Source organism: Hetaerina americana, unplaced genomic scaffold (genome assembly GCF_022747635.1).
Source record: "Hetaerina americana unplaced genomic scaffold, ioHetAmer1.1.p SCAF_20, whole genome shotgun sequence".
NCBI classification, from domain to species: domain Eukaryota; kingdom Metazoa; phylum Arthropoda; class Insecta; order Odonata; family Calopterygidae; genus Hetaerina; species Hetaerina americana.
The window spans coordinates 990,001-1,014,428 of record NW_027286764.1 but is presented as its reverse complement, the minus strand read 5'-3'; the positions used below and the strand labels follow the sequence as shown (position 1 = coordinate 1,014,428).

Below are 24,428 nucleotides of genomic sequence, written 5' to 3'. Positions count from 1 at the left end.
TTAACATCCTTACTCAAAGTCCCTGTCATCAACTCCCTTCTCCTTGTTAAAGCCTCTTTGCCTAGCGCAATTCTTCTCCTTATGTCCCTACTACTTTGACCATGTTGGTCCAAAACACTACCGAGATACGTAAACTGTTCTACCTGCTCTAGTTTTTGCCCTCCTATTTTAATGTTCAGCTTAGCCTTTTTCTTTCTAGAAAATCGCATAACCTTTGTTTTATTAATATTGATTCTCATCCCATACCTGTCACACTGAATTTCCAATTCACTCAGCAATGCTTGCAATCCCTTGGCTGACTGACAAACTAAAGCTTGGTCATCAGCAAACCTAACTGATTTTACGAATTCCCCGCCCACTTTCATTCCTACCTCGAGTTCTTCCCATGCCTCTTTGATCATTTCTATATATATATATATATATATATATACACACAAATATAAATGTATATATATACATACACACACACATATATTAGAAAAATTGAATTCTTATGAGATACCCATTTATGCTAACTGTAAAATTTCACGGAGGGATGAAGTTCAATTGACAAGAAAAACTAGGCAGTATTTATTTTCATCTTGTTCTCATTTGTAGTTGGTTTTTGTCCCATTATTTTATGTTAGTATTGCTTATGAAAGTAATTAAAGCACATTAAGGATACCTCTAACCTTAAGTAATCAATTGACTGGCTTCTAGTGTGCAGTGACAAGGGTCGAATTGGAAACTGCAGCACACGGCAGCATTTAGGCTGTAGCTGTGGAGTGACATAGGCCTGCAGAGTTCCTGCACCCCCTTCTTTGGTATAAACCTCAACCACCAACTTCCTGGCATTCACTTGGCAGCGATAGGAGGCCAGCAGGTGGTTGTCACTCTGTAAAAAAATTGTCATAAGTAATAGTAGTTAAACGAAGACCAATAGCTGAGGTTCTATCATGAAAAGTAGCTCTTACAATCAACACTTCAAATATTATCCTCTTAAGGATGCAAAAGGAGCCATGCCAGGTACTTGATTCACTGCAAGTTAATTAGCTAAATTTTTAGTGCCAGAATTATAGCTTGACAGCCACAATATTACTTACTCCAGAATCACATTTGCTGTAGCTGACAACAGCAGAATTTTTCTCAATGTCTTGAAGGTCTAATGGGATATTGCTTTGAAGTAAGACACTATCTAAAGGCACTTGTGTCTCTATTGTAAGAATGTATGAAGAGTTTTCTTTATTCATAGTCATCTGTAAAAAAGTTCATCTGATTAGAATTACAGCCGTTACATGAATATTTGCTGCTCATAAAACCAATAATAATAATACTTTATTCATTTTAAAAATGGTACAACCATATTAAATGTCGTCAATCATAATATTACTTAATATATAAACATAAGTTCTTAAATGTGATGAAGATTGTCACAAAAGAATTCATCCAATGAGTAAAGTGGGTGAGCAAGTAACCAGGTATACTATATACCCTATTCTTGAAACTCTGGATACCATCTGATTTCAACTGAGTAGGCAGATAGTTATACAGTCGTATGTTCATATTGTGAAATGTGTTGTAAGTTGATGACAATCTACAATAAGTAGTATTTAGATTCGATTTACCTCTTGTGGAATAGTTATGGAGGTTGGACCTTAATTGGTAAGTTTCTAGATTAACTTTCACATGAATCAGAGCCTTAAAGATATACAAACAAAATACAGTCATGATTCTATACCTAATAAAAAAAGGTTTGCAGGAATCACGTGGTGGTATATTAGCAAGAGAGCGAATAGCTCTCTTTTGCAGTAGCAAAATTTGTTTAACATGAGGGGAATGACCCCATAACTCAACACCATAATTCAAATGACATTGAAAGAAGGCATGGTAAAGTGTTAAACGATACTCATTTGAAATGATAAAGTTGAGCTTTCTTAACATATAAACAGCTTTACTAAGTTTTAATGCAACAATTTCAGAGCGTAAAAATCATTCGCCTTGACTGGGACTCGAACCCAGATCCCTCAATATCCGGTCGAGTGCTTTAGCCACTTAAGCTACCGAGGCGTCCTCTTAAACTCTGAAATTGTTGCATTAAAATGCACATTAGCGGATGACTCCGTTAAAAGTTACTGTTGCGGCATCTCCCGCAGTTTCTTTGGAATTTGTCAAAGGGAAAACACCATACGTGTTTAAAGTTGGCTTTTAACCTCGTGGACAGTGGCGCCTCGCGCACGACTACGAATGCATGTGACATTGTATGTACGGTATTTCGTCATAACATCTAGTTCCTTTAAAAGCCCCAAAATTTCAGAGTTTAAGAGGACGCCTCGGTAGCTTAAGTGGCTAAAGCACTCGACCGGATATTGAGGGATCTGGGTTCGAGTCCCAGTCAAGGCGAATGATTTTTACGCTCTGAAATTGTTGCATTAAAATGCACATTAGCGGATGACTCCGTTAAAAGTTACTGTTGCGGCATCTCCCGCAGTTTCTTTGGAATTTGTCAAAGGGAAAACACCATACGTGTTTAAAGTTGGCTTTTAACCTCGTGGACAGTGGCGCCTCGCGCACGACTACGAATGCATGTGACATTGTATGTACGGTATTTCGTCATAACATCTAGTTCCTTTAAAAGCCCCAAAATTTCAGAGTTTAAGAGGACGCCTCGGTAGCTTAAGTGGCTAAAGCACTCGACCGGATATTGAGGGATCTGGGTTCGAGTCCCAGTCAAGGCGAATGATTTTTACGCTCTGAAATTGTTGCATTAAAATGCACATTAGCGGATGACTCCGTTAAAAGTTACTGTTGCGGCATCTCCCGCAGTTTCTTTGGAATTTGTCAAAGGGAAAACACCATACGTGTTTAAAGTTGGCTTTTAACCTCGTGGACAGTGGCGCCTCGCGCACGACTACGAATGCATGTGACATTGTATGTACGGTATTTCGTCATAACATCTAGTTCCTTTAAAAGCCCCAAAATTTCAGAGTTTAAGAGGACGCCTCGGTAGCTTAAGTGGCTAAAGCACTCGACCGGATATTGAGGGATCTGGGTTCGAGTCCCAGTCAAGGCGAATGATTTTTACGCTCTGAAATTGTTGCATTAAAATGCACATTAGCAGATGACTCCGTTAAAAGTTACTGTTGCGGCATCTCCCGCAGTTTCTTTGGAATTTGTCAAAGGGAAAACACCATACGTGTTTAAAGTTGGCTTTTAACCTCGTGGACAGTGGCGCCTCGCGCACGACTACGAATGCATGTGACATTGTATGTACGGTATTTCGTCATAACATCTAGTTCCTTTAAAAGCCCCAAAATTTCAGAGTTTAAGAGGACGCCTCGGTAGCTTAAGTGGCTAAAGCACTCGACCGGATATTGAGGGATCTGGGTTCGAGTCCCAGTCAAGGCGAATGATTTTTACGCTCTGAAATTGTTGCATTAAAATGCACATTAGCGGATGACTCCGTTAAAAGTTACTGTTGCGGCATCTCCCGCAGTTTCTTTGGAATTTGTCAAAGGGAAAACACCATACGTGTTTAAAGTTGGCTTTTAACCTCGTGGACAGTGGCGCCTCGCGCACGACTACGAATGCATGTGACATTGTATGTACGGTATTTCGTCATAACATCTAGTTCCTTTAAAAGCCCCAAAATTTCAGAGTTTAAGAGGACGCCTCGGTAGCTTAAGTGGCTAAAGCACTCGACCGGATATTGAGGGATCTGGGTTCGAGTCCCAGTCAAGGCGAATGATTTTTACGCTCTGAAATTGTTGCATTAAAATGCACATTAGCGGATGACTCCGTTAAAAGTTACTGTTGCGGCATCTCCCGCAGTTTCTTTGGAATTTGTCAAAGGGAAAACACCATACGTGTTTAAAGTTGGCTTTTAACCTCGTGGACAGTGGCGCCTCGCGCACGACTACGAATGCATGTGACATTGTATGTACGGTATTTCGTCATAACATCTAGTTCCTTTAAAAGCCCCAAAATTTCAGAGTTTAAGAGGACGCCTCGGTAGCTTAAGTGGCTAAAGCACTCGACCGGATATTGAGGGATCTGGGTTCGAGTCCCAGTCAAGGCGAATGATTTTTACGCTCTGAAATTGTTGCATTAAAATGCACATTAGCGGATGACTCCGTTAAAAGTTACTGTTGCGGCATCTCCCGCAGTTTCTTTGGAATTTAGCTTTACTAAGTTTATTACAGGTCTGACTGATGTGAGTCTCCCAATTAAGTTTTGTATCAATATAAATTCCTAGTATTTTAGCAGTTTCAATATCAGTTGTTTTTGATTTAAGACTGCACACAATATGCTGAGTTTTGTTAGTATTTAATTGTAAATGATTAACATCAAACCATTCCTTAGCCTGTTTTTGGGTAGCGCTAGATCGTAACTTTGCATCTTCTGGATGTTGACACTTTTGCACAAAAGTAGTGTCATCAGCATATAAAACAGATCTAGGTTTCATATTACAGGGCAAATCATTAATCATGATAATGAAAAGTACTGGGCCAAGCACAGAGCCCTGTGGTACACCACATTTTACTTTAAGAGCTGCAGACTGACAGCCATCAAGTTCAACCAATTGGTGGCGATCATCCAAATATGACTTCATTAGTTTCAGTGCAACTCCCTTAATACCATAATATTCTAGCTTTGTTAGTAATATTGAATGATTAACACAGTCGAAGGCCTTACTAAGATCACATAGTGTCACTGAGACTGATTCCTTTTCTTCAAATGCATTAATGACATAATTAACTATGGACTCTACTGCCAAAATTGTAGATTTCCCAGATCGAAAGCCGTACTGGGATTTGGAAAAGAGATTATTTAACTCAAAAAAATTACATATTTGATCTTTCATAATAGCTTCAAAAATTTTACCAAAAACAGGGACTATGGAAATGGGGCGGTAGTTAGCTAAATCATCTTTATCACCTTTCTTATAGACAGGTACTGTTTTGGAATATTTTAGAGCTGTTGGAAAATCTCCTGTCTCAAAACATAAATTGACTAACATTGCTAATGGTTCCGCAATGAGCACAATAATGTCCTTTATTAGGGAGTTAGAAAGACCATAAATATCCTTACTGTTGGATTTTTTTAATTTTTTAACAGTCGATATAATATCAAGTGGAGTAACAAAATTCCATTTAAAATTTAAATTATTCGGAGGAAGATTTTGCAGCATATTACCAATATTGGCAGCATCAACTTTTCAAGAGAACAAATTGTCTTCAACAGCTTTTAAGAAAAAATTATTTACAGCATCTGGGGTGAAAGGAAGATTTTCTTTTCCATTACCATGACCAACTTCTTGATTGATTACACTCCATGCTGCCTTTTGTTTATTTTTTGCATTCAATATAAAATCCTTGTAAGCATTATTTTTTGCACACCTAACTAAATTATAATAATCTCTTTTGTATTTCAAGTAGGCCTCTTTGTCATGCCGGCTTCCACTGGTTTTGTAAGAGTGGTAGTAACTAAGTAAATCATTTCTAAGAGCTAATAACTCCCCAGTATACCAGAGATTTTTTTAATTTTTAGTGGGGATAGAGTTTAGAATTTTTTTAGGAAAGCATTGTTCAAAAATGCCTAGGAAATTACCTAAACAACTTGAAAAACATGTTTGTTCTACAGAGTCTGTGCAAAAACCATGCCAATCAATACAAGATAGAAGCAGTTGGAAACTCTCTAAACCTTCTATTGTTATGGGCCTCACAATTATGGTTTTACCTCTATTTGGATATATCTTTTGAGTTATTTGAGTATTAAAAGTGAAGCTTATACCTTGATGGTCCGATAGGAGATAGTCAATAACACTTATACTGTACAGTTCAGGACCATAATTGGTAATTACATTATCTAGGCAGGCAGAAAGTCGAGTAGGCTGTTTGTTTGCCCAGTATAAATTATAAGAAAGCAAAAGATTTTCAAGAACCTGACAATCACTAGTTTTTAGTGTTATGTCAATGTTGAGATCTCCACAAATTATGATATTGGCTTTCAGAGTCAAGAATAGGGATAGTACTAGTTCCAGTTGATTGCAGAAGTGTTCAAAAACACCATTAGGGGAGCGATACACAGAAGCAATGATCAAATTCAGGTCCTTCAATATGATCGCAGATATTTCAAAGTGCAATTCCAGACAGAATTTGTCCAAGTCAATTACCTTGAAGGGCATACCTTTCAAGACATAAATACAGGTACCACCGTTTTTTGCTACAGATCGGCAGTAGAAAGATGCTAAGCCAAAATCACTAATTTTATACACATCAAATTCATTTTTCGTGATCCAGTGCTCATTGAGACATAGCACATTGTAGCCACCATGTTTGACTATTGCCTCTATCTCCGTTATCTTATTACGTAAACATCGCACATTTTGGCAAAATAAATTAATGCTATCTAGTCAAAAGGACTTGGGTTTTGAATTTCCCGTTTGGAGGCGGGTAACACGTTTCTCTAAGGAACACTTTTCCATAGTGTTATCGGTGTGGCCCCTTGTTATTGAGGTGGATACCGGCGCATCACTAGTTTTCAACTCGGAGTTCGGATTTACCACCGCAGCTGACCCTTCAGGAATATTCTTTGTCTCTACATGAGTAGGGGTCAGTTTCCGCGGTTTTGGGGGGTAAAATTTCCCAACTTTCACTTCTACTGGCCAAATATCTTCTTTAAGAAGTTGATCCTTAAGGCTAATTGGCGCACAGAGTTTAAAGGAACTATAAACTTCACCAACTCTCAAACATTCACATTTGAAGTCATTTCCAGGAAATATTCCGGACAGATGCTTCACGATGTCATCAGGCGTTGCATTGGACTGGACACGACCAACGTAGAAGAGAGTCTTGCGAGGCACTCCCACAAAATTGCAAGTAACAGCCATTGCTTTATGTCTCTGATAATTTTTTGGCATTTGCAGAAAAATAATTTTTATGTCCTCCGGCAAAACATTCAAATTAAAACAAAAAGGTAGGAATAAAGAAAGGTAATGGATGAAGAGGCAGGAGCCTGATGTTGATTCCATTTTAGATTCTGGGTTATAAAACATTTACTCGCCAAAAGATTCATAACAGTCCTACAATCAATTACCAATGTTAATTAAGCAATTAAAATCATGGAAAAATAATAACTACAAGTTAATTTTTCCATGGGTACATAAATAATACGAGGGTAGGCTGAAAAGTAATGCACACATGCTTGTAGAGCTCAAACAAAAACAAATGGCAAGATTAGGTGAAAAGTACATTTAAGTACAATTCTTAAGTTTCAAAATTATTTATTTATTTTTCAACATAGTCAGCGTTAAGGCTAACATATTTCTCTCAACGTGTAACAAGTTTTTTCATTCCGTCACTGAAAATCTCTTCAGACTTTTCTTGAATCCAGGACTTGACAGCTGCCTTCATCTCATTGTCCAAGGTGACATGATTATCCCTCAAGGTGTCTCTTTAGTTGAGGACAAAATAAAAATCGCAAGGTGCAAGATCGGGGGAATGTGGAATCAATTCAAATTTCAGGTTTCATAAAGACTCTCCAGTTGCGTGCGAGGTGTGTGGAATGTCGGGTTGCAAGATTATTCGCGCCAGGCTGCCTTACACAGGACAAACTTGATGTCAGCGGTGTTTTAAAATCTGTATATACTGTGAAGAATTAACCGTTGCTCCTGATTCTAGAAAATTGGTCACATAAACTCGCTGAGCATCCCAACACACAGTCAAGAGAAGTTTTTTGCGGATGTTGTCTGAACTTTTTCTCACTCGCAACCACGATATTTTACCACCCATCGATTTACAGAAGACCTATCAACAGCATCGTCACCATAAACAGCCATTAAACAAAAATGAATCTCAGCAGGAGTCACTTTGTCAGCAGTTAAAAATTCAAAAACAGGGTGCTGTTTAACTCGCATTGACATAGCACTAGAACACGTCTCCATACTTCCACTTCTCAAAATACCCTGGATGAATGAAACAACCTCAAACCTGTGCGTGCATGTTGAGGGGGAATCTTACTTTCACATGCCACCAGGAGTGCTTCTGGAGGTCATTTTGTTTGTGGTCTACAAGCATATGTGCATTAGTTTTCAGCCTACCCTCACATAATGCAAAACACAGCCTTGTCAGAAGTCAAATATAATGAAGCGATTAAAATCCCAAAATTCAATAAGTAAACACAAATAGAAGATGCACTTCACATCAAAGAACACACAGAAAAAATTATCGTTCTCCAAGAATTTATGGATTAAATAAAATAGTGAAGTCTGTAAAAATTACATTACCTAACTTTTAAAGAGATGCAACTTCTCGTTTCAAAATTCAAATCTTCCAGAATTTCTTCCACGTGAATCCATTTTCTAGAATGACAGTTTCCCAGGGGTTGCAGTCGGCATCCTCAGATCAGAAATGGTTGATCCTTGTTTTTGCCCATCTTACATGTAGGCTTCCCATCTGAGAAGCTGTGCTTTGATTGGTTGCCTCACATGTTTTGCTAACAGACATTTCCAGGAGCTGGAAAGCACATAGCTGTCTCCCGTGTTGGTATTGTTAGGTTTCTTGGCTATTTCCACGGTGTCACAAATTAGCTGTGGGAAATAATGGCTTTATTTTATGACTAGTTTAGCTTCTTCAGAATTGTTATTGCATCTAGGACCTGTCCAGACGTGCTCTGTGCAGGCAGAGAGGCGTAGATGTCTATTCTTCATACGTCTCATATGTCCTCGGACACAGCATCTTAGTCCTGTAGATTTCTCTCATTTGTGGCCTAATTTGCTCTGCCATATGACACACCTATTTGGGATGTAACCACTGCACTTTTAGTGAAATGTCCCGAGGAAGGGAATTTTGCATGCAATGTGTTTCGGTGTCCTTAGAATGTTGGATGCTATAAAAGGTTGCTTTAGGTATTTGAGGCTCTAGCCTTTTCCTCCTGAATAAAGGGTCATGAGCTCATAAAATGTGTCCTTATCTGTCCCTTGGCCCCTCTCAGCCTGGAAACACTATTTGTGGAAAAATAATGAGTGTGTGCAATCCCTCCATTTACTGCTCACCATCCCAGAAATTCATATTCAATAGAAATTCATCTAAAGACTTGACTGCCACTACCCAAAAGATACCATCACCCTTCCCTCCCCAACTGCCACTGAATATATACATGTTGGTATGCATGAGTGGACTATGCATGTATACAACGGAAGTCTGAAAAGTTTCAAGCCTAGCAAATAAATGAGCCATTTTTTCACTAAATTCAGTTTTATTTTTCAATATAATCTCCTTTTAATTCAATACACTTTTTCCAGTGATTCTGTAACTTTTTTAACCCTTCCAAATAGTAGTTGACATCTTTCTCCACGAAATAGATATTTACATATGTGATAACAGCCTCATCCAAAGATAATCTCTGTCCTCCAAGCAAAACTTTTAAGGTTAGGAAACAGAAAAAAGTCTCTGGGCTCCAGATTTGGTGATTATGGCAAATGGTCAACCAATTCAAAGAACAATTTGTGTATTTTAGCCATGGCAACTACCCAAGTGTAAGCACTGTCCTGATGGAAGAACACTTTCTTCTTCTTCAAATGCAGTCTTTTTTGCAATCTTCAGCTTGTCAAGTAATGACGTGTAATGCTCTCCCATCATTTTTTTACTTCTTGAAAGATAATCTATGAACGCTTCTGTGAATATCCCAAAAAACAGTTGCCATCACTTTCCTGGCTGATGGAACCATCATTGCCATTTCGGAGCAGGCTCACCCTTTGCACTCAGTCCACTGTTTTGACACTTCTTTCATCTCATGAGTGTAGTGCTGGGTCCAAGTTTTATTGGCAGTCATGAATCAGCATGAAAAATGTGACTCACTTGGCTTAAGCCACACCTGCAGAGCCTTCCTCGGAAATACCCATTCAACTTCGTTTTTGGTCCACAATGAGCAAACCTGGCACCCAACATGCGCTTATGCACGTCCAATTCTTCAGTCAATATAGAACAAATGTATTCTTTCAAAATGCCCATAGCCTCTGCCCTCTCTAACTTTAATCCGGTGATGTCCAGTGCCATTTGGTAACTTTTGGGGGTAGGGGTGGAGTGGCTAGTCTCTGGGTTCTGAAGCAGGGAAAGTCCTTCCTGGGTTGGTGCCCCTGTAAGGAAGTATTTGTCTCTATGTTTTTCCACCCTAATTGCCGAATATATAAATAAATAAATATATATATATATATATATATATATATATATATATATATATATATATATATATATATATATATATATATATATATATATATATATATATATATGTATATATTATTATTATTATTATAAATACACATGTGCTAATAGACACTGTCAGGTGGCACACAAGTCCCAAACAATTGCAAAATATAATACATAAAACCAGACAAACACAGATCTCTTTAACAAAACAAGTGAATCCCCATCCCATTTACAACCATTAACCAGCAAGAAAAAAAAAGATACATAAAAAAAAATTAAGCTATAACATATAATACCATACACCACACATAAATCAAATTTTTACATATATACCTTACATCTATTCTTAAAAGTATACACTCTGTTAGGAAAGGGCTCGAATATTTTTGCAGGTAAGGTGTTCCACTCAACAATTGTTCTATTTAGAAATGAAAATTTTTTTTTTATTTGTCCTCTGTGCCCGGCATTTTATCTTAAATTTGTGATCATTTCTGCCTATAAAATTTGGGTTCCCCGCCTCTTTCCTAAGATCTGCCCAAGCTTTCTCCCCCTTCAAAATTCGGAACATTCCACAAAGTCTGCTTACTTTTCTTCTAGATTCTAGAGGTTCCCAGCCCAGCGTTTCTAGCATGTCAGACACACTCTCCATCCTCCTATGCTTCCCCAGTACATATCGGGCAGCCTTTCTTTGCACCTTTTCCAGTTTTTTAATATGACCTTCTTCATGAGGGTGTGTAAGCTTCCTGACTTGTGTGACCTGAGCTATGTGTAAGCTTCCTGACTTGATATCTTTACCGTATTAATGGGTCAACCAAAAAGTGATACCCATTTTGGAATTCATAATTAACTAAAACATATTTTCTTAAAAAAACATTTTTTATGGTAACCATAGACCTTAAAATACTTCTCTACATGATCACCATTCAAATTTATACATTTGTCATAAAGTGGGATAAGTTTTTGTATTCCAGTATCTTATTCCTTTGCTGCCAGTCCATTGTGAAAACTAGTCACCCTTTCTGTCAATTCTTCATCACTTTGAAATTTCATTCCTGATAAACAGTCTTTTCAGTTTTTTAAAGAGATGAAATATGGAGGAGCAAATTATAGGCTGAAGGGCAGATGGTGGATAATCCTCCATTTGAGTTTTGACTAAGTTATTGCGTTTTCCCGGCCACATGAGGCCTGGCATGGTCATGGTGGAGGACGGCCACCCCAATCGCCCGTCATCATGGATGTTTTCCCTCCTCAAGTTGAAGTTTTGCCACCAGGGTCAAACAGACGATTCCATCAATAATATTGCCTCCATGAACCTCCTTTAATTGACGGTGAATATCACATGGCTGCACATTTCTTAGATTCTGTCCATCTCTCTGGTTTCTTCCCTGGTTGAATTCGCATATTTTCCCTTCAATAACGCCTTATGCATAATTCGCACCAAGAACTTTGTAGTTCTCATGAATTTGTATAGATACTATTCTATTGTTTCAGGCTTCACTTCGTGGAAGTAATTGATATCCATTATTGAAATAGAAAGAAAGACTCGTACTTTTCCACAGATTTTATTATACGGCACGACGCGTTTCACCGACTTGAGGCATCATCAGGTACGAGTATAGATACCATGCGCTCATAGTTATCTTGAACATGTATAGATGCCATGCATTTCTATATACATATACACACACACACACACAAACATATATATATATATATATATATATATATATATATATATATATATATATATATATATATATATATATATATATATATATATATATATATATATATAAAACACTTTTGGAAAGTCTCACAGACGTGAATTATAATGGAAACACTTAGCACTAGTGGATACATACAAAAGCACAGAAACACAAAAAACAGACTCACTAAATTTCAAATTTTCAGTGGTCGCAGCGACCTTCATCAAGGAAGAGAGGGATAGAAATCTCTTCCCTCTATCCCTCTCTTCCTTGATGAAGGTGGCTGTGACCACTGAAAATTCGAAAGTTAGTGAGTCTCTTTTTTGTGTGTTTCTGTATTTTTGTCTGTGTGCACTAGTGATAAGTGTTCTACATATATATATAACGATTGTACGGAAAAACTCACACGAGCGGCACAATAATGGGCTGACACAATATAACAAAAATAGAATAGAATAGCAACATTTAAAAGGACACTCACACGGATAATTGTTCGAGCTTTTGGCCCTCTCAGAGGCCTTCTTCAAGAGAGACTGAAAATATGCTGTTGCTTTGGAGAGGGGAAAGAAGTATGGGCGGGGAGGGGAGGTGTGGAGGGAATGCTGGGAGGGAAATTAAATATGGCGGTTAAGGGTGGGAATTTTGAAAGAACGGAAGGATAGTATGTAGGCGGATTCACGAGTTCTCACCTCTATGTTGGTGGCTGAATCAGGTAGGGATTCTAGGATGCTGAGAGCAAAACACTGGTCCAATGAAAGGTTGTGGGAATTGGCGTGTGAAGGGATAGGAAGAGAAGAGAGTGAGGCAGAATTGCAGGAGTACCGGTGATTATTCATTCGGATGGATAAGGGGGTAATGCATTCACCTATGTAAAAGGAAGTGCAATGTTTGCATGATAAAAGATAAATAATATTTTTTGAGAGGCAATTAGCATGGGAACGAGGTGAGGGGGCTATGAGGGGATGTAGGGAGAGGGGAGTAGGCATAATAAGAGGACAGGGTTTACATCGAGGGCGGTTGCAAGTTGGGGAAATATTGGGAAATTTGTCACGGGGGGGCGCCAAAGGGTTGGTGGATCTCAGAAGGTTTTTGAGATTGGCGGGTCGTCTGTATGCGATAGATGGGCATTGGGGTAGTAAGGATGAGGTCGCGTCATTGTCATGTAAAATTGGAAACAGTTCTTTAAAGAGGGTTTTCAGTCTGTGTGATCCGGGGAAATAGGTGGTGCAAAGGTTGAGTCCTGCGTCAGATGTGGGCTTGTTATTGTGTGGTGTGTGTGGTCGGGTGGAACGGTGGATTTTATTTTGTAGTAACTTTTCTGGGTAACCGCGTTTGAGGAGTGCAAGGTGTAGATTGTCAGGGTATTTGTTGAGAGTGGCTGTGGTGTTGCAAATTCGGTTTCCGCGGATAGAGAGAGAGTTAGGAATCTAGCGTTGAGGATGACAGCTTGTGTGGTGTAGGTATTGCTGATGGTTAGTGGCTTTGATGTGTACTGAAGTAGTGAATTTGTTGTTTTGAAGTGAGATGTCTGTTGTGCTGTGGTGTTGGAAATTCGGTGTCCGCGGCCATATATATATATATATATATATATATATATATATATATATATATATATATATATATATATATATATATATATATATATATATATATATATATATATATATATATATATATATATATATATATATATATATATATATATATATATATATATATATATATATATATACATACATATATATACATACATACATAAATATATAGATATATATATATACACACACATATATAAATATAATATGCGCATGACCCGGTGGGAAACCCGAGAGAACTTCTTGATTATTTTTACACGCACTATGTACATTTTTATGTGCATATTAGATTTATATATATATATATATATGTACATATGTATATATATTTGTACATATGTATATATATACATACACATATATATACATATATATGTATATATGTATATATGTGTGTGTGTTTGTGTGTGTATATATATATAATATATTAATATATATGTATGTATATGTGTATGTATATATATACATATATACAAACATATACACATATATACACTCATATACACATATACACATATACACATATATACACTCATATACACATATATATACACATATATATATATTTGTGAGCTTTGCATTCTCTCATACTGCATCTTCCTCCACATTTCCTTCCCTTGTCTATTTTTCTAATCATGCAATCTGTGATTTTCATGACCTCTTCCAATTTTAATGTTCATAGTCTTTTGGTACTACTTTTTGATATTTTCTAATTTTCAGAGTAGTGAAACTAGTTGACAGTAAAAATTTAACCCTCTGGAAATGCAAAGTTATTTTGAATGCTCCTTGTGCATTACAGGATGCCTTTGCTTGCTTCAAAGCATTTAAGGTATTTGATTTAGTGAATTGGGTAAATTAATGGATGCATTGCAGAATATAGAAGTAGATTGGAGAGATAGGCTTCTTATCTGTAACCTGTACATGTCTCGGACTGCTTGAGTGTCAATGGTGGTTGGAGAGTCGTTCCAACTCTCAAACCACTGTTCCAGGTAGTGTTAGGAGTAGAGATAACATGTGGGATTCCTCAATCACCTGCGCTGTTCAATGAATATATGGGGAGGAAATGGCAAAATATGCATGGGAAGATGAGGAGTAAGGAATGAATGCCAGTTGGGAATTCATAAAATCAGTTAGGGTTGTGGATGATACAGCTTTAGTTTGTCAGTCAACCAAGGAGTTACCAGCATTGCTGAGTGCATTGGAAATTCAATACAATGGATATGATCAGATGCAACAACAATTGTAAACAACACAACAGTTTGCTGTTTTCAAGAGAGAGGATGGCTAAGTTAAATATTAAAATAGGAGTTCTTAAAGTAGAGCAGATGGATCAGTATATCTACCCGGGAAGTGTTCTGGACCAAAATGGTCAAAGTAGTAGGGACATGGTAAGAAGAATTTCATTGGGCTAAGAGCCTTTCCAAAGAAAGAAGGAATTGATTACCTCAACGTTGAGTAAGGATGTTAAGAGATGAATACTGAAAAATTTGACATGGAGCTTCGTTTTGTAAGGCATAGGAACATGATCATTGAAGCAGGATGATAGAAGTAGATTATAGGCTTTTGAAATTTGGGTGTGGTGAAGGTGAAGTGGACAGAAAGGAAAACAAATGAGGTAGTGCTAGGTATGGTGGTAGGTGAGGAGAGGGGCTTGTTGAGAGAAATCATAAGGACTCAACAGACAGATGCAGATTCTTACAGGACCTGTAAGACCCCCTTAAATGGTAGAATTATATCAATAATAATGAGAGAGGTAATAGGGAAATGAGTTCCTGTCCCTGTATCACGTCTGGTTTCTCAAAAAGATCCACAGTCCAAAATCTCCTATAATCGCACATCTTGAGTGAGGATGAGAGCATCTAGAGTCCGGTGGATTTGAATTTAGGTCCCCCGTTAGTAGCCATTGCTCTACTCAGTAATAATGAACAAAACTAATGGTTAAATAATTAACAGCATGGTTGAAAAAGACAACAATAAATATGTTCTCACATCACTGGTGACATGGATGATGGGTATGGCTGACAACCCTCCGATCTCATCTTCTGTCGAGGCCAGGTATTTCTCTCTCTCCCTTGTCACCTTCTGCTCCAGGTGGGCTATCTCAGACCTGAAACATTGTGTCCACAGTTAAAAGAATTCATACAGAGGATGAGGACTTCACTATCAAGACAATCCACTCTGATAATACTCATCCAATAAACCTTAGGTGAAAAATCTTTTGGCGAGCTTCACGAGAAAATCCACTGTGCTGGTTGTCTTGATCCAAATTCTCTTGCTTTCCACACTCAGATGTAAGGCCAAAAACCCAACCTTTAAATGCGAGAAAAAATATCAAATTTAATTCACTCTAGGGCAGGCAAAAATTTATCAGACAGCATCAATGAAAGCAATGATTTCTACTATATGTATGTGAATACTCTTCACCACATGGTTATCCACTGGTGGGAAACTGCAAAGTTATTTCAATATGACAAAAAAGTTTTGAGATGATTCATCCAAGCTATTAATATGTATGACTAATCTCTAACATTGAAGCAATGTGTTAGAAGGCCCAACCAAATTCTCAATTCCATCATCAACAGACTCTCACAGCATTAATTGTCTGTTGTGAAATTCTTATTTAAGTATAAAGAACAGTCCTCACGCAGCAATTTTCATCTCTCCAAGGACCTCCACATTCAAAGAATATGGTCCAGTTATTAGCATTGGTATATCAAGTGCATATATTAGGACCTCTCATATTTCACATGGTCAAAATTCGCGGAATTCAGAGCAATAAAATGCTAGGTTAGTGCACTCTCAGTGTTATCACACTCCGTCTTGCTATCATACAATATAACATCAGCACATACACAATATAAGAGACAATTAAAATAATGGAATGTAAAATATCGAGGCTAAAAATCTGCACTTGTGAACATCAGAGAGAGGTTACCTGACACTGTGGCCGCAACAATTTCCCCCGTCTCTGTGCTTGCAATCATTCCCCCTTGAACAGAAGTCACACCCTCGTTACACATCTGTAAGGGAAAACAGATCCAGTTATTTACCAATTCAATGAACCTAAGGACTTTGAATACATTCAAATACGAAATTCTAAAAGATTCCAACTGTCACCATATGGGTAAGTTCAAGCAGCATGGTTTCACTTTCACATTATATATTTCACATTTCTGGCTATGCATTCCATGAAACCCAATGTTCCTATCCTTTATAACATTGCATGATTGCTTTACCAAATAATCTTTCCTCTTGTGAGTTGCCTATTTCTCCTTCGGTGGGTGAAACAGCCCCTTGACGCCATCTCTTGGCCAAAGAATCGAGCACTTGGTTAATATAAAAGACTACGTTTCCTCGATATCTCAAGTGGTTAGAGCATCCCCCAGGCACGTGGAAAGATCCGATGTTCAAATCGTGGTCACAGAAATATTTGCTTGTGATTTGTTCAATTCCCTCATCCCCACCTCTCCTGTGCTCATCCTTTCTGTGTCTTCCTATCCCTTTTCCTTTTACCTACTTCCACGTGAAGGAATATTTGTTTACCATATGGCAGGATTTTGTGTATGAATGTGTGTTTGTATATATATATATATACATATATATATATACATATATATATATATATATATATATATATATATATATATATATATATATATATATATATATATATATATATATGTATATATATATATATGTATATCCTTGTCCTTAGTAATATTATACATATATATATGTACTCATTTATATAGAAACAGATATAAGGAAAAGGGATAGGAACACACATAAAGGATGAGCACAATAGAGGTGGGGAAGGCGGAATCGAACGGATCACAAGAGTAAAAATATTTCCTTGACCAGGAGTCGAACACCGGGTCTTTCCACTCGCTGGGTGGATGCTCTTAACCACTTGAGCTATCGAGGAAATGTAATTTACCCTGAGATCCGTGGGTCTAATATGTCGCAAAGCGACCCGATTCTTTAGCCAAGAGATGGCGTCAGGGAGCTGTTTCACCCACCAAAGGAGAAATACACACCAAACAAGAGGAAAGGACAGGCACTGTTCCTTTCCTGTATGATGTTGTATGAATTCTAACCCACTGTCCTTTCCTAGTAGTAGTTTTGAGGGGAGGCGACCGACTGCTAAGGTCATTTGCGCCATAAGGGATGGACAGGAAAGGATGAAGGGTGAATGAGTATTTATTTGCCGTTTGGTGGGATTTTGTGTTTGAAATTTTTTTTTTAAGGTAATCTACCGGTTAAGGTAGGTTTTTCGATGGACACAACTACCAAACAAATATTTTATTACTCCTAACAAAACACAACATCCATCATCCTACTCTATATCAGGTCCCTCTTCATCGCTGAGTACTTTCTTCCTCCCTTCATCCCGTCCAACATCCCTATCCTGTTCCTTTCCTTTCCTCTTTTGCCCAACATTCTACCCTCTATCACAGTTTTCAACATCCCACTGCCGTTCAACACCCCCTTCATCCACTTTTCCTGCCTCCATAGGATTGCTCCCAACAAACCCCTCTCTTCGCCCACCATACCAAGTACTTCCTCATTTGTTTTCTTCTCTGTCCATTTCACCTTCTCCATTCTTCTCCACACACACATTTCAAAAGCCTCCAATCTACGTCTATCCTCCTGCTTCAATGACCACTTTTCCGCACCGTACATAGCTACGCTCCATATCAAAGTTTTTACGAGTCTTTTCTTAATGTCCTTACTCAAAGTCCCTGTCATCAACTCCCTCCTCCTTGTGAACGCCTCTTTGCCTAGCACAATTCTTCTCCTTACGTCCCTACTACTTTGACCATGTTGGTCCAAAACACTACCGAGATACGTAAACTGTTCTACCTGCTCTAGTTTTTGCCCTCCTATTTTAATGTTTAGCTTAGCCTTTTTCTTCCTCGAAAATCGCATAACCTTTGTTTTATTAATATTGATTCTCATCCCATACCTGTCGCACTGAATTTCCAATTCACTAAGCAATGCTTGCAGCCCCTTGGCTGACTGACAAACTAAAGCTTGGTCATCAGCAAACCTAACTGATTTTACGAATTCCCAGCCCACTTTCATTCCTACCTCGAGTTCTTCCCATGCCTCTTTGATCATTTCCTCTGCAAACAGGTTGAACAGCAACAGTGATAATGGGCAACCCTGCCTTACACCTCTTCCTAACACTGCCCATCCGGACTCCCCGTTTCCCACCCGCACCTGAGCAGTCTGAGACATGTACAGGTTGCGGATTAGCCTCCTATCCCTCCATTCTATTCCTATTACCTGCAATATACTCATTAGTTATTCCCAATTCACTTTATCAAATGCTTTTTCGAAATCTACGAAACAGGCAAATACCTCCTGGTTGTGTTCTATATTCCTCTCGATTAATAATCTCATTACTGCAATGGCATCACGTGTACCTCTCCCCTTCCTAAACCCAAACTGATCATCCCCTAAGTAATCATTTGCCCAACTCTCTATCCTTTTGTTTATGATCCTGAGAACAACTTCAGCTGCGTGGGATATCAAACTAATTGTCCTGTAGTCCTCACATGACGTGGCCTTTACCTTTTTCGGAATAGGAACTAAAACTGATTTCACAAAGTCTTCCGGCCAGATTCCCTCCTTATAAATACTACGGATCAGCCCATATAGCCTCTTCCTCCCACATTTTCCTAAGCATTTTAAAAGTTCCACGGGAATGTTATCTACCCCCACGGCCTTATTTAGTTTCATCTCCATTAATGCCCTTTCTATCTCATTGTCTAGTATGCCTGGATATAAGCTGTCTTCCTCTACATCATTTTCTTTTTCAATGTCTAACTTTGTTGGTCTGAGTTCTTTACTATACTGTTCTTCTATATAAACCTTCCATCTCTCTTGGATCTTTCCTGTGTCAACCATTGCCTTACCCACCTTATCTCTAACTGTTAGCACAGCTCTTCCTTTCTTACTTCCCGATAACGATTTAACTTTGCTGTACAGCGAACCGATTTCATATTTCCTCTGCAGACTTTCCATATCCTCGCACTGCATCTTCCACCATGCTTCCTTTGCTTTATTTGTTGCCCGCCTCAATTTATTGTTCGATTCTTTGTACTTCATTTTCCCTAATTCTGTATTGACATTCTTACATTTTCGCCACTCATCCATCTTTGTAATCATCTCATCCGTGATCCATGGTTTCCTAGTCCTAATAGCGTTAAAGGTTCCAATAGTGTCTTTTGCGGCTTTCGACAACCCTTTCTTGATACATTCCCATTTTTCTTCGATAGTACTTAGCTCTTTACCATCCTCCATGATTTCCTCTACAGCCTCTTGGTACTCTTCCTTTTCAATCCGTTTCATGCTTCTACATTCCATTTTCTAACCCGCCGCCCATGCCTTATCTTTTTGAAATGGATGCTACATTTCATACCAACTAAATTGTGGTCAGAGTCCGCATCTGCTCCCGGGAAGCTGTGCGAATTTATAACACTGTTCCTAACCCTGTGCCTAGCCAGGATATAATCTAGCTGATACCTTTCTGAGTAACCTGGCATTTTCCATGTATACCTGCGTCTTTTGTGGTGTCTAAACCAAGTGTTGGGGATGACTAACCCCTGTCTTCTGCAGAACTCAACTGCTTTTTCCCCGCGGTCATTCTTCATGCCTAAACCGTAGTCCCCCACCTCATCGTCATCTCTTCCTTCGCCTACCGTCGCATTCCAATCCCCCATCACTATCAAATATTTCCCTACAGAGGACGCGATTATGTCTTCTAATTGATCGTATATCCTATCGACCTCTTCCTCCGTATGGTTGTTCGGTGGCATGTACACCTGAACGATGACCAAGTTCGTCGGTTCTGCTTTTATCTCCACTAGTAGTATTCTATCCGTTACCTGCTCTATGTTGACTACGCTTCTTCCTACCTCTTCATTTAGTACCATGGCAACCCCTCGTTGGCTCTCGTCCCCACCGCTGTATATTATTCTACACTTATCACTCCAGTAATCCCCGCTATCTTTCCATCTCACATCGCATAGACCTAAAATATCTATATTTCCCCTTTCCATCTCTCGCTTAACATTCTCCAATTTCCCTGTCCTCATCATTGTCCTAACATTGCACATTCCTAATCTAACTAATTTGGTCTTCTTCTCCTGAGTCTTCTGTCCTGCTGCTGCTGGTTTTCCCTTGCAAGGATTTCGTGGGATGACGACCGCGGAAGCCTTGCCTCCCCCGCTGCCGGGCACGACACACGGCCGATTGGGCCGAGCCCCGTGGTTGCCAGGACTCAAAATATCTCTATTGTCCATCATATTTTTCTTGGGAATGATAATTGAGGTGGTTTCCCGTTGCCTTCCTCAATAGTGTTTTTAACGTGACACCATCACTTACTGGCCGCCCCACTGGGGTCAGACGCCATTGCAGCCGCCTCACTGAGGAACAGACGCTGCGTGGACTACCTTTCGTCTGGCTCCTAACCTTCGACCTATCTGGCATGGGTGACCCTACCAGGAGCAATTTTTATTACTCCCGCCAGCACAGCTCTAGGGGTCATTGGAACGCACAAGCCCTTCCACCACGTCAAGGTTGTAGTCCGGGGAGGGATATATATATATATAAAAATGCCTTGACAATCTACATCTTGCACTCCTCTAACGTGGTTACCCAGAAAAGCTCCTACATAATAAAACCCACCGATCCACCTGACAACGCACACCACATAAAAACAAGCCCACATCTGACACAGGACTCAACCTTTTCACCACCTATTTCCCCAGATCACACATACTGAAAACCTTCCATAGAGAACTATTTCCAATTTTACATGACAATGACGCGACCTCATCCTCACTACCCCAATGCCCATCTATCGCATACAGCCGACACGCCAATCTCAAAAACCTTCTGATATCCACCAACCCTTTGGCGCCCCCCCGTGACAAATTTCCTAATATTTCCCCTACTTGCAAGAGCTCCCGATGTAAAACCTGTCTTCTTATTAGGTCTACTCCCCTCTCCCTACATCCCCTCATTGCCCCCTCACCTCGTTCCCACACTAATTGCCTCTCAAAAAACATTATTAATCTTTTGTCATGCAAACATTGCACTTCCTTTTACATGGGCGAATGCATTACCCCCTTATCCATCCGAATGAATAAACAACGGTACTCCTGCAATTCTGCCTCACTCTCTTCTCTTCCTATCCCTTCACACGCCAATTCCCACAACCTTGCATTCAACCAGTGTTTTGCTCTCAGCATCCTAGAATCCCTACCTGATTCAGCCACCAACATAGAGGTGAGAACTCGTGAATCCGCCTACATACTATCCTTCCGTTCTTTCAAAATTCCCACCCTTAACCGTCATCTTTAATTTCCCTCCCAGCATTCCCTCCACACCTCCCCTCCACGCCCATACCCCTTTCCACTCTCCAGTATATTTTCAGTCTCACTTGAAGAAGGCCTCTGAGAGGGCAGAAAGCTCGAACAATTTACTGTGTGAGTGTTCTTTTAAATGTTGCTATGCTTTTCTATTTTGTTATATTGTGCCAGCCCATTTTATATTATATATATATATATATATATATATATATATATATATATATATATATACATATACATATACATATACATATACATATACCTATACATATACATATACATATACATATTCATATATATATATATATATATATATATACATATACATATTCATATATATATATATATATATATATATATATATATATATATATACATATACACACACACACACACACGAGGGTCATCCGGAAAGTAGTACCCGTTCGTGAAATAAAGACACAAAAGTAAATATTAACAAACATAAAAAATTTTATTTGAAAGAGGATACTTTAAACTACTTCTCAACATAATCTCCAAGCAAATTAAGGCATTTGTCATAACGTGTGACAAGTTTCTGTATTCCTGCTGCATAGTCCTTCGCCGCCAGCTCATTGAGATACGCGAGGGACCCATCTTGCACAAATTTTTGCATAATGCAGATGGTGTTTAACAATTTCATGAACAATTGTTCGAGAAACATTGGGAAAATGCTCACAGATGTCATCAATTGTGACGCGCCGATCGTTCCTCACGAATTCGTCAACTGAGCTCACCAGTTGGTCTGTAATGACAGACGGTCTCCCCGAACGCTCATCGTCGTGTGTGTTCCCCCTCCCCATGTTGAAGTTGCGACACCACCGCCGAACAGACGACTCGTCCATTACATTGTCTCCATACACCTCCTTTAATTGGCGATGAATATCACATGGGCGAACGTTTCTTGCATTGAGGAATTTAATCACTGCCCTCACTTCACAACTGGCGGCGTTCTCAATTTTTTTAAACATTGTAAACAATCACAGAAACAACACAGGCAATGCTAGCGTCACGTAACTTGGCTCAGAGAAGGCAGACAAGCCACTGAAGCTATCTGACCTCGTCCAGCGGCTACTCGCGTCGTCAGCACTTCATGCGGCACGAACGGGTACTACTTTCCGGATGACCCTCGTGTGTGTGTGTGTGTGTGTGTATATATATATACATATACATATTCATATATATACATATATATATATATATAATGTATAACACTTAGCACTAGTGGACACAGACAAAATCACAGAAACACAAAAAAAAGAGACTCATTATTTTTCCAATTTTTGGTGTTTGTGTCCACTAGTGCTAAGTGTTATACATTATTATTCACGTCGGTGAGACTTTCGAAAAGTGATATATATATATATATATATATATATATATATATATATATATATATATATATATATATATATATATATATATATATATATATATATATACGTATGTATGTATATATATATATAGACATATAACATGACATTATATATAATACATTAGACAGCTACAAACAATATAGAAGCACATAAAAAGATCACTCACAGGTATTTCTTGATCATTTCGACGGAATTCTGCCCCGTCTTCATCGGAAGATAGGGAAGTAATGACTCATGAAGAGTCATTACTTCCCTATCCAACCTCAAGCAACAAGGGGTTGCCATAGTATTAAATGAAGAGGTAGGAAGAAGCGTAGTCAACATAGAGCAGGTAACGGATAGAATACTACTAGTGGAGATAAAAGCAGAACCGACGAACTTAGTTATTATTCAGATATACATGCCACCGAGCAACCATATAGAGGAAGAGGTCGATAGGATATACCATCAATTAAAGGACAAATTCGCGAATGTACCTGCAGGGAGACATTTGATAGTGATGGGGGACTGGAATGCGACAGTAGGCGAAGGATAAATAGTGATGAGTAAGGGGACTACGGTTTAGGCATGAGGAATGACCACGGGGAGAAAGCAATTGAATTCGGCAGGACACAGGGGTTAGTCATCACCAACACTTGGTTTAGACACCACAAAAGACGCAGGTATACATGGAAAATGCCAGGTGACTCAGAAAGGTATCAGATAGATTATATCCTTGTAAGACACAGGTTTAGGAACAGTGTGATAAATTCGCACAGCTTCCCGGGAGTGGATGCGAACTCTGACCACAATTTAGTTGTTATGAAATGTAGCCTCAGTTAAAAAAAAAGGCAAGGGCGGTGGGTTAGAAAATGGAATATTGGGGCATTTAATGGATTGACAAGGAAGGAGTACTAGCGGTCTGTAGAGGAAATCATGGAGGATGGTAAAGAGCCAAGTATTGTTGAAGAAAAATGGGAAAGTGTTATGAAAAGGTTGTCTAAAGATGCAAAAGACACTATTGGAATCGTTCAGGAGAAAAGGACTAGGAAACCATGGATCACAGATGTGATGTTTACATAGATGGATGAGAGGAGAAAATGGAAGAATGTAAACATGAAGATAGACAAAATGAAGCACAAAGAGTTAAACAATAAATTGAAGTGGGCAACAAATAAAGCAAAAG

At 38.8% G+C, this 24,428-nt stretch overlaps 1 protein-coding gene across 4 annotated transcripts in view; it reads right to left on the bottom strand.

Moving 5' to 3' along the window:
* Positions 1-24,428, bottom strand: part of LOC139688522 (BBSome complex member BBS7-like) — a 67,109-nt gene that overhangs the window by 8,380 nt on the left and 34,301 nt on the right. For all 4 annotated transcript variants that reach the window (XM_071586030.1, XM_071586028.1, XM_071586032.1 and 1 more), the window contains 5 exons: positions 16,424-16,508; positions 15,690-15,798; positions 15,478-15,595; positions 1,083-1,235; positions 672-874 (listed from right to left, as the gene is read on the bottom strand). In XM_071586030.1, the coding sequence (XP_071442131.1) occupies positions 672-874; positions 1,083-1,235; positions 15,478-15,595; positions 15,690-15,798; positions 16,424-16,508 (668 nt within the window). The remainder of the gene's footprint in view (positions 1-671; positions 875-1,082; positions 1,236-15,477; positions 15,596-15,689; positions 15,799-16,423; positions 16,509-24,428) is intronic.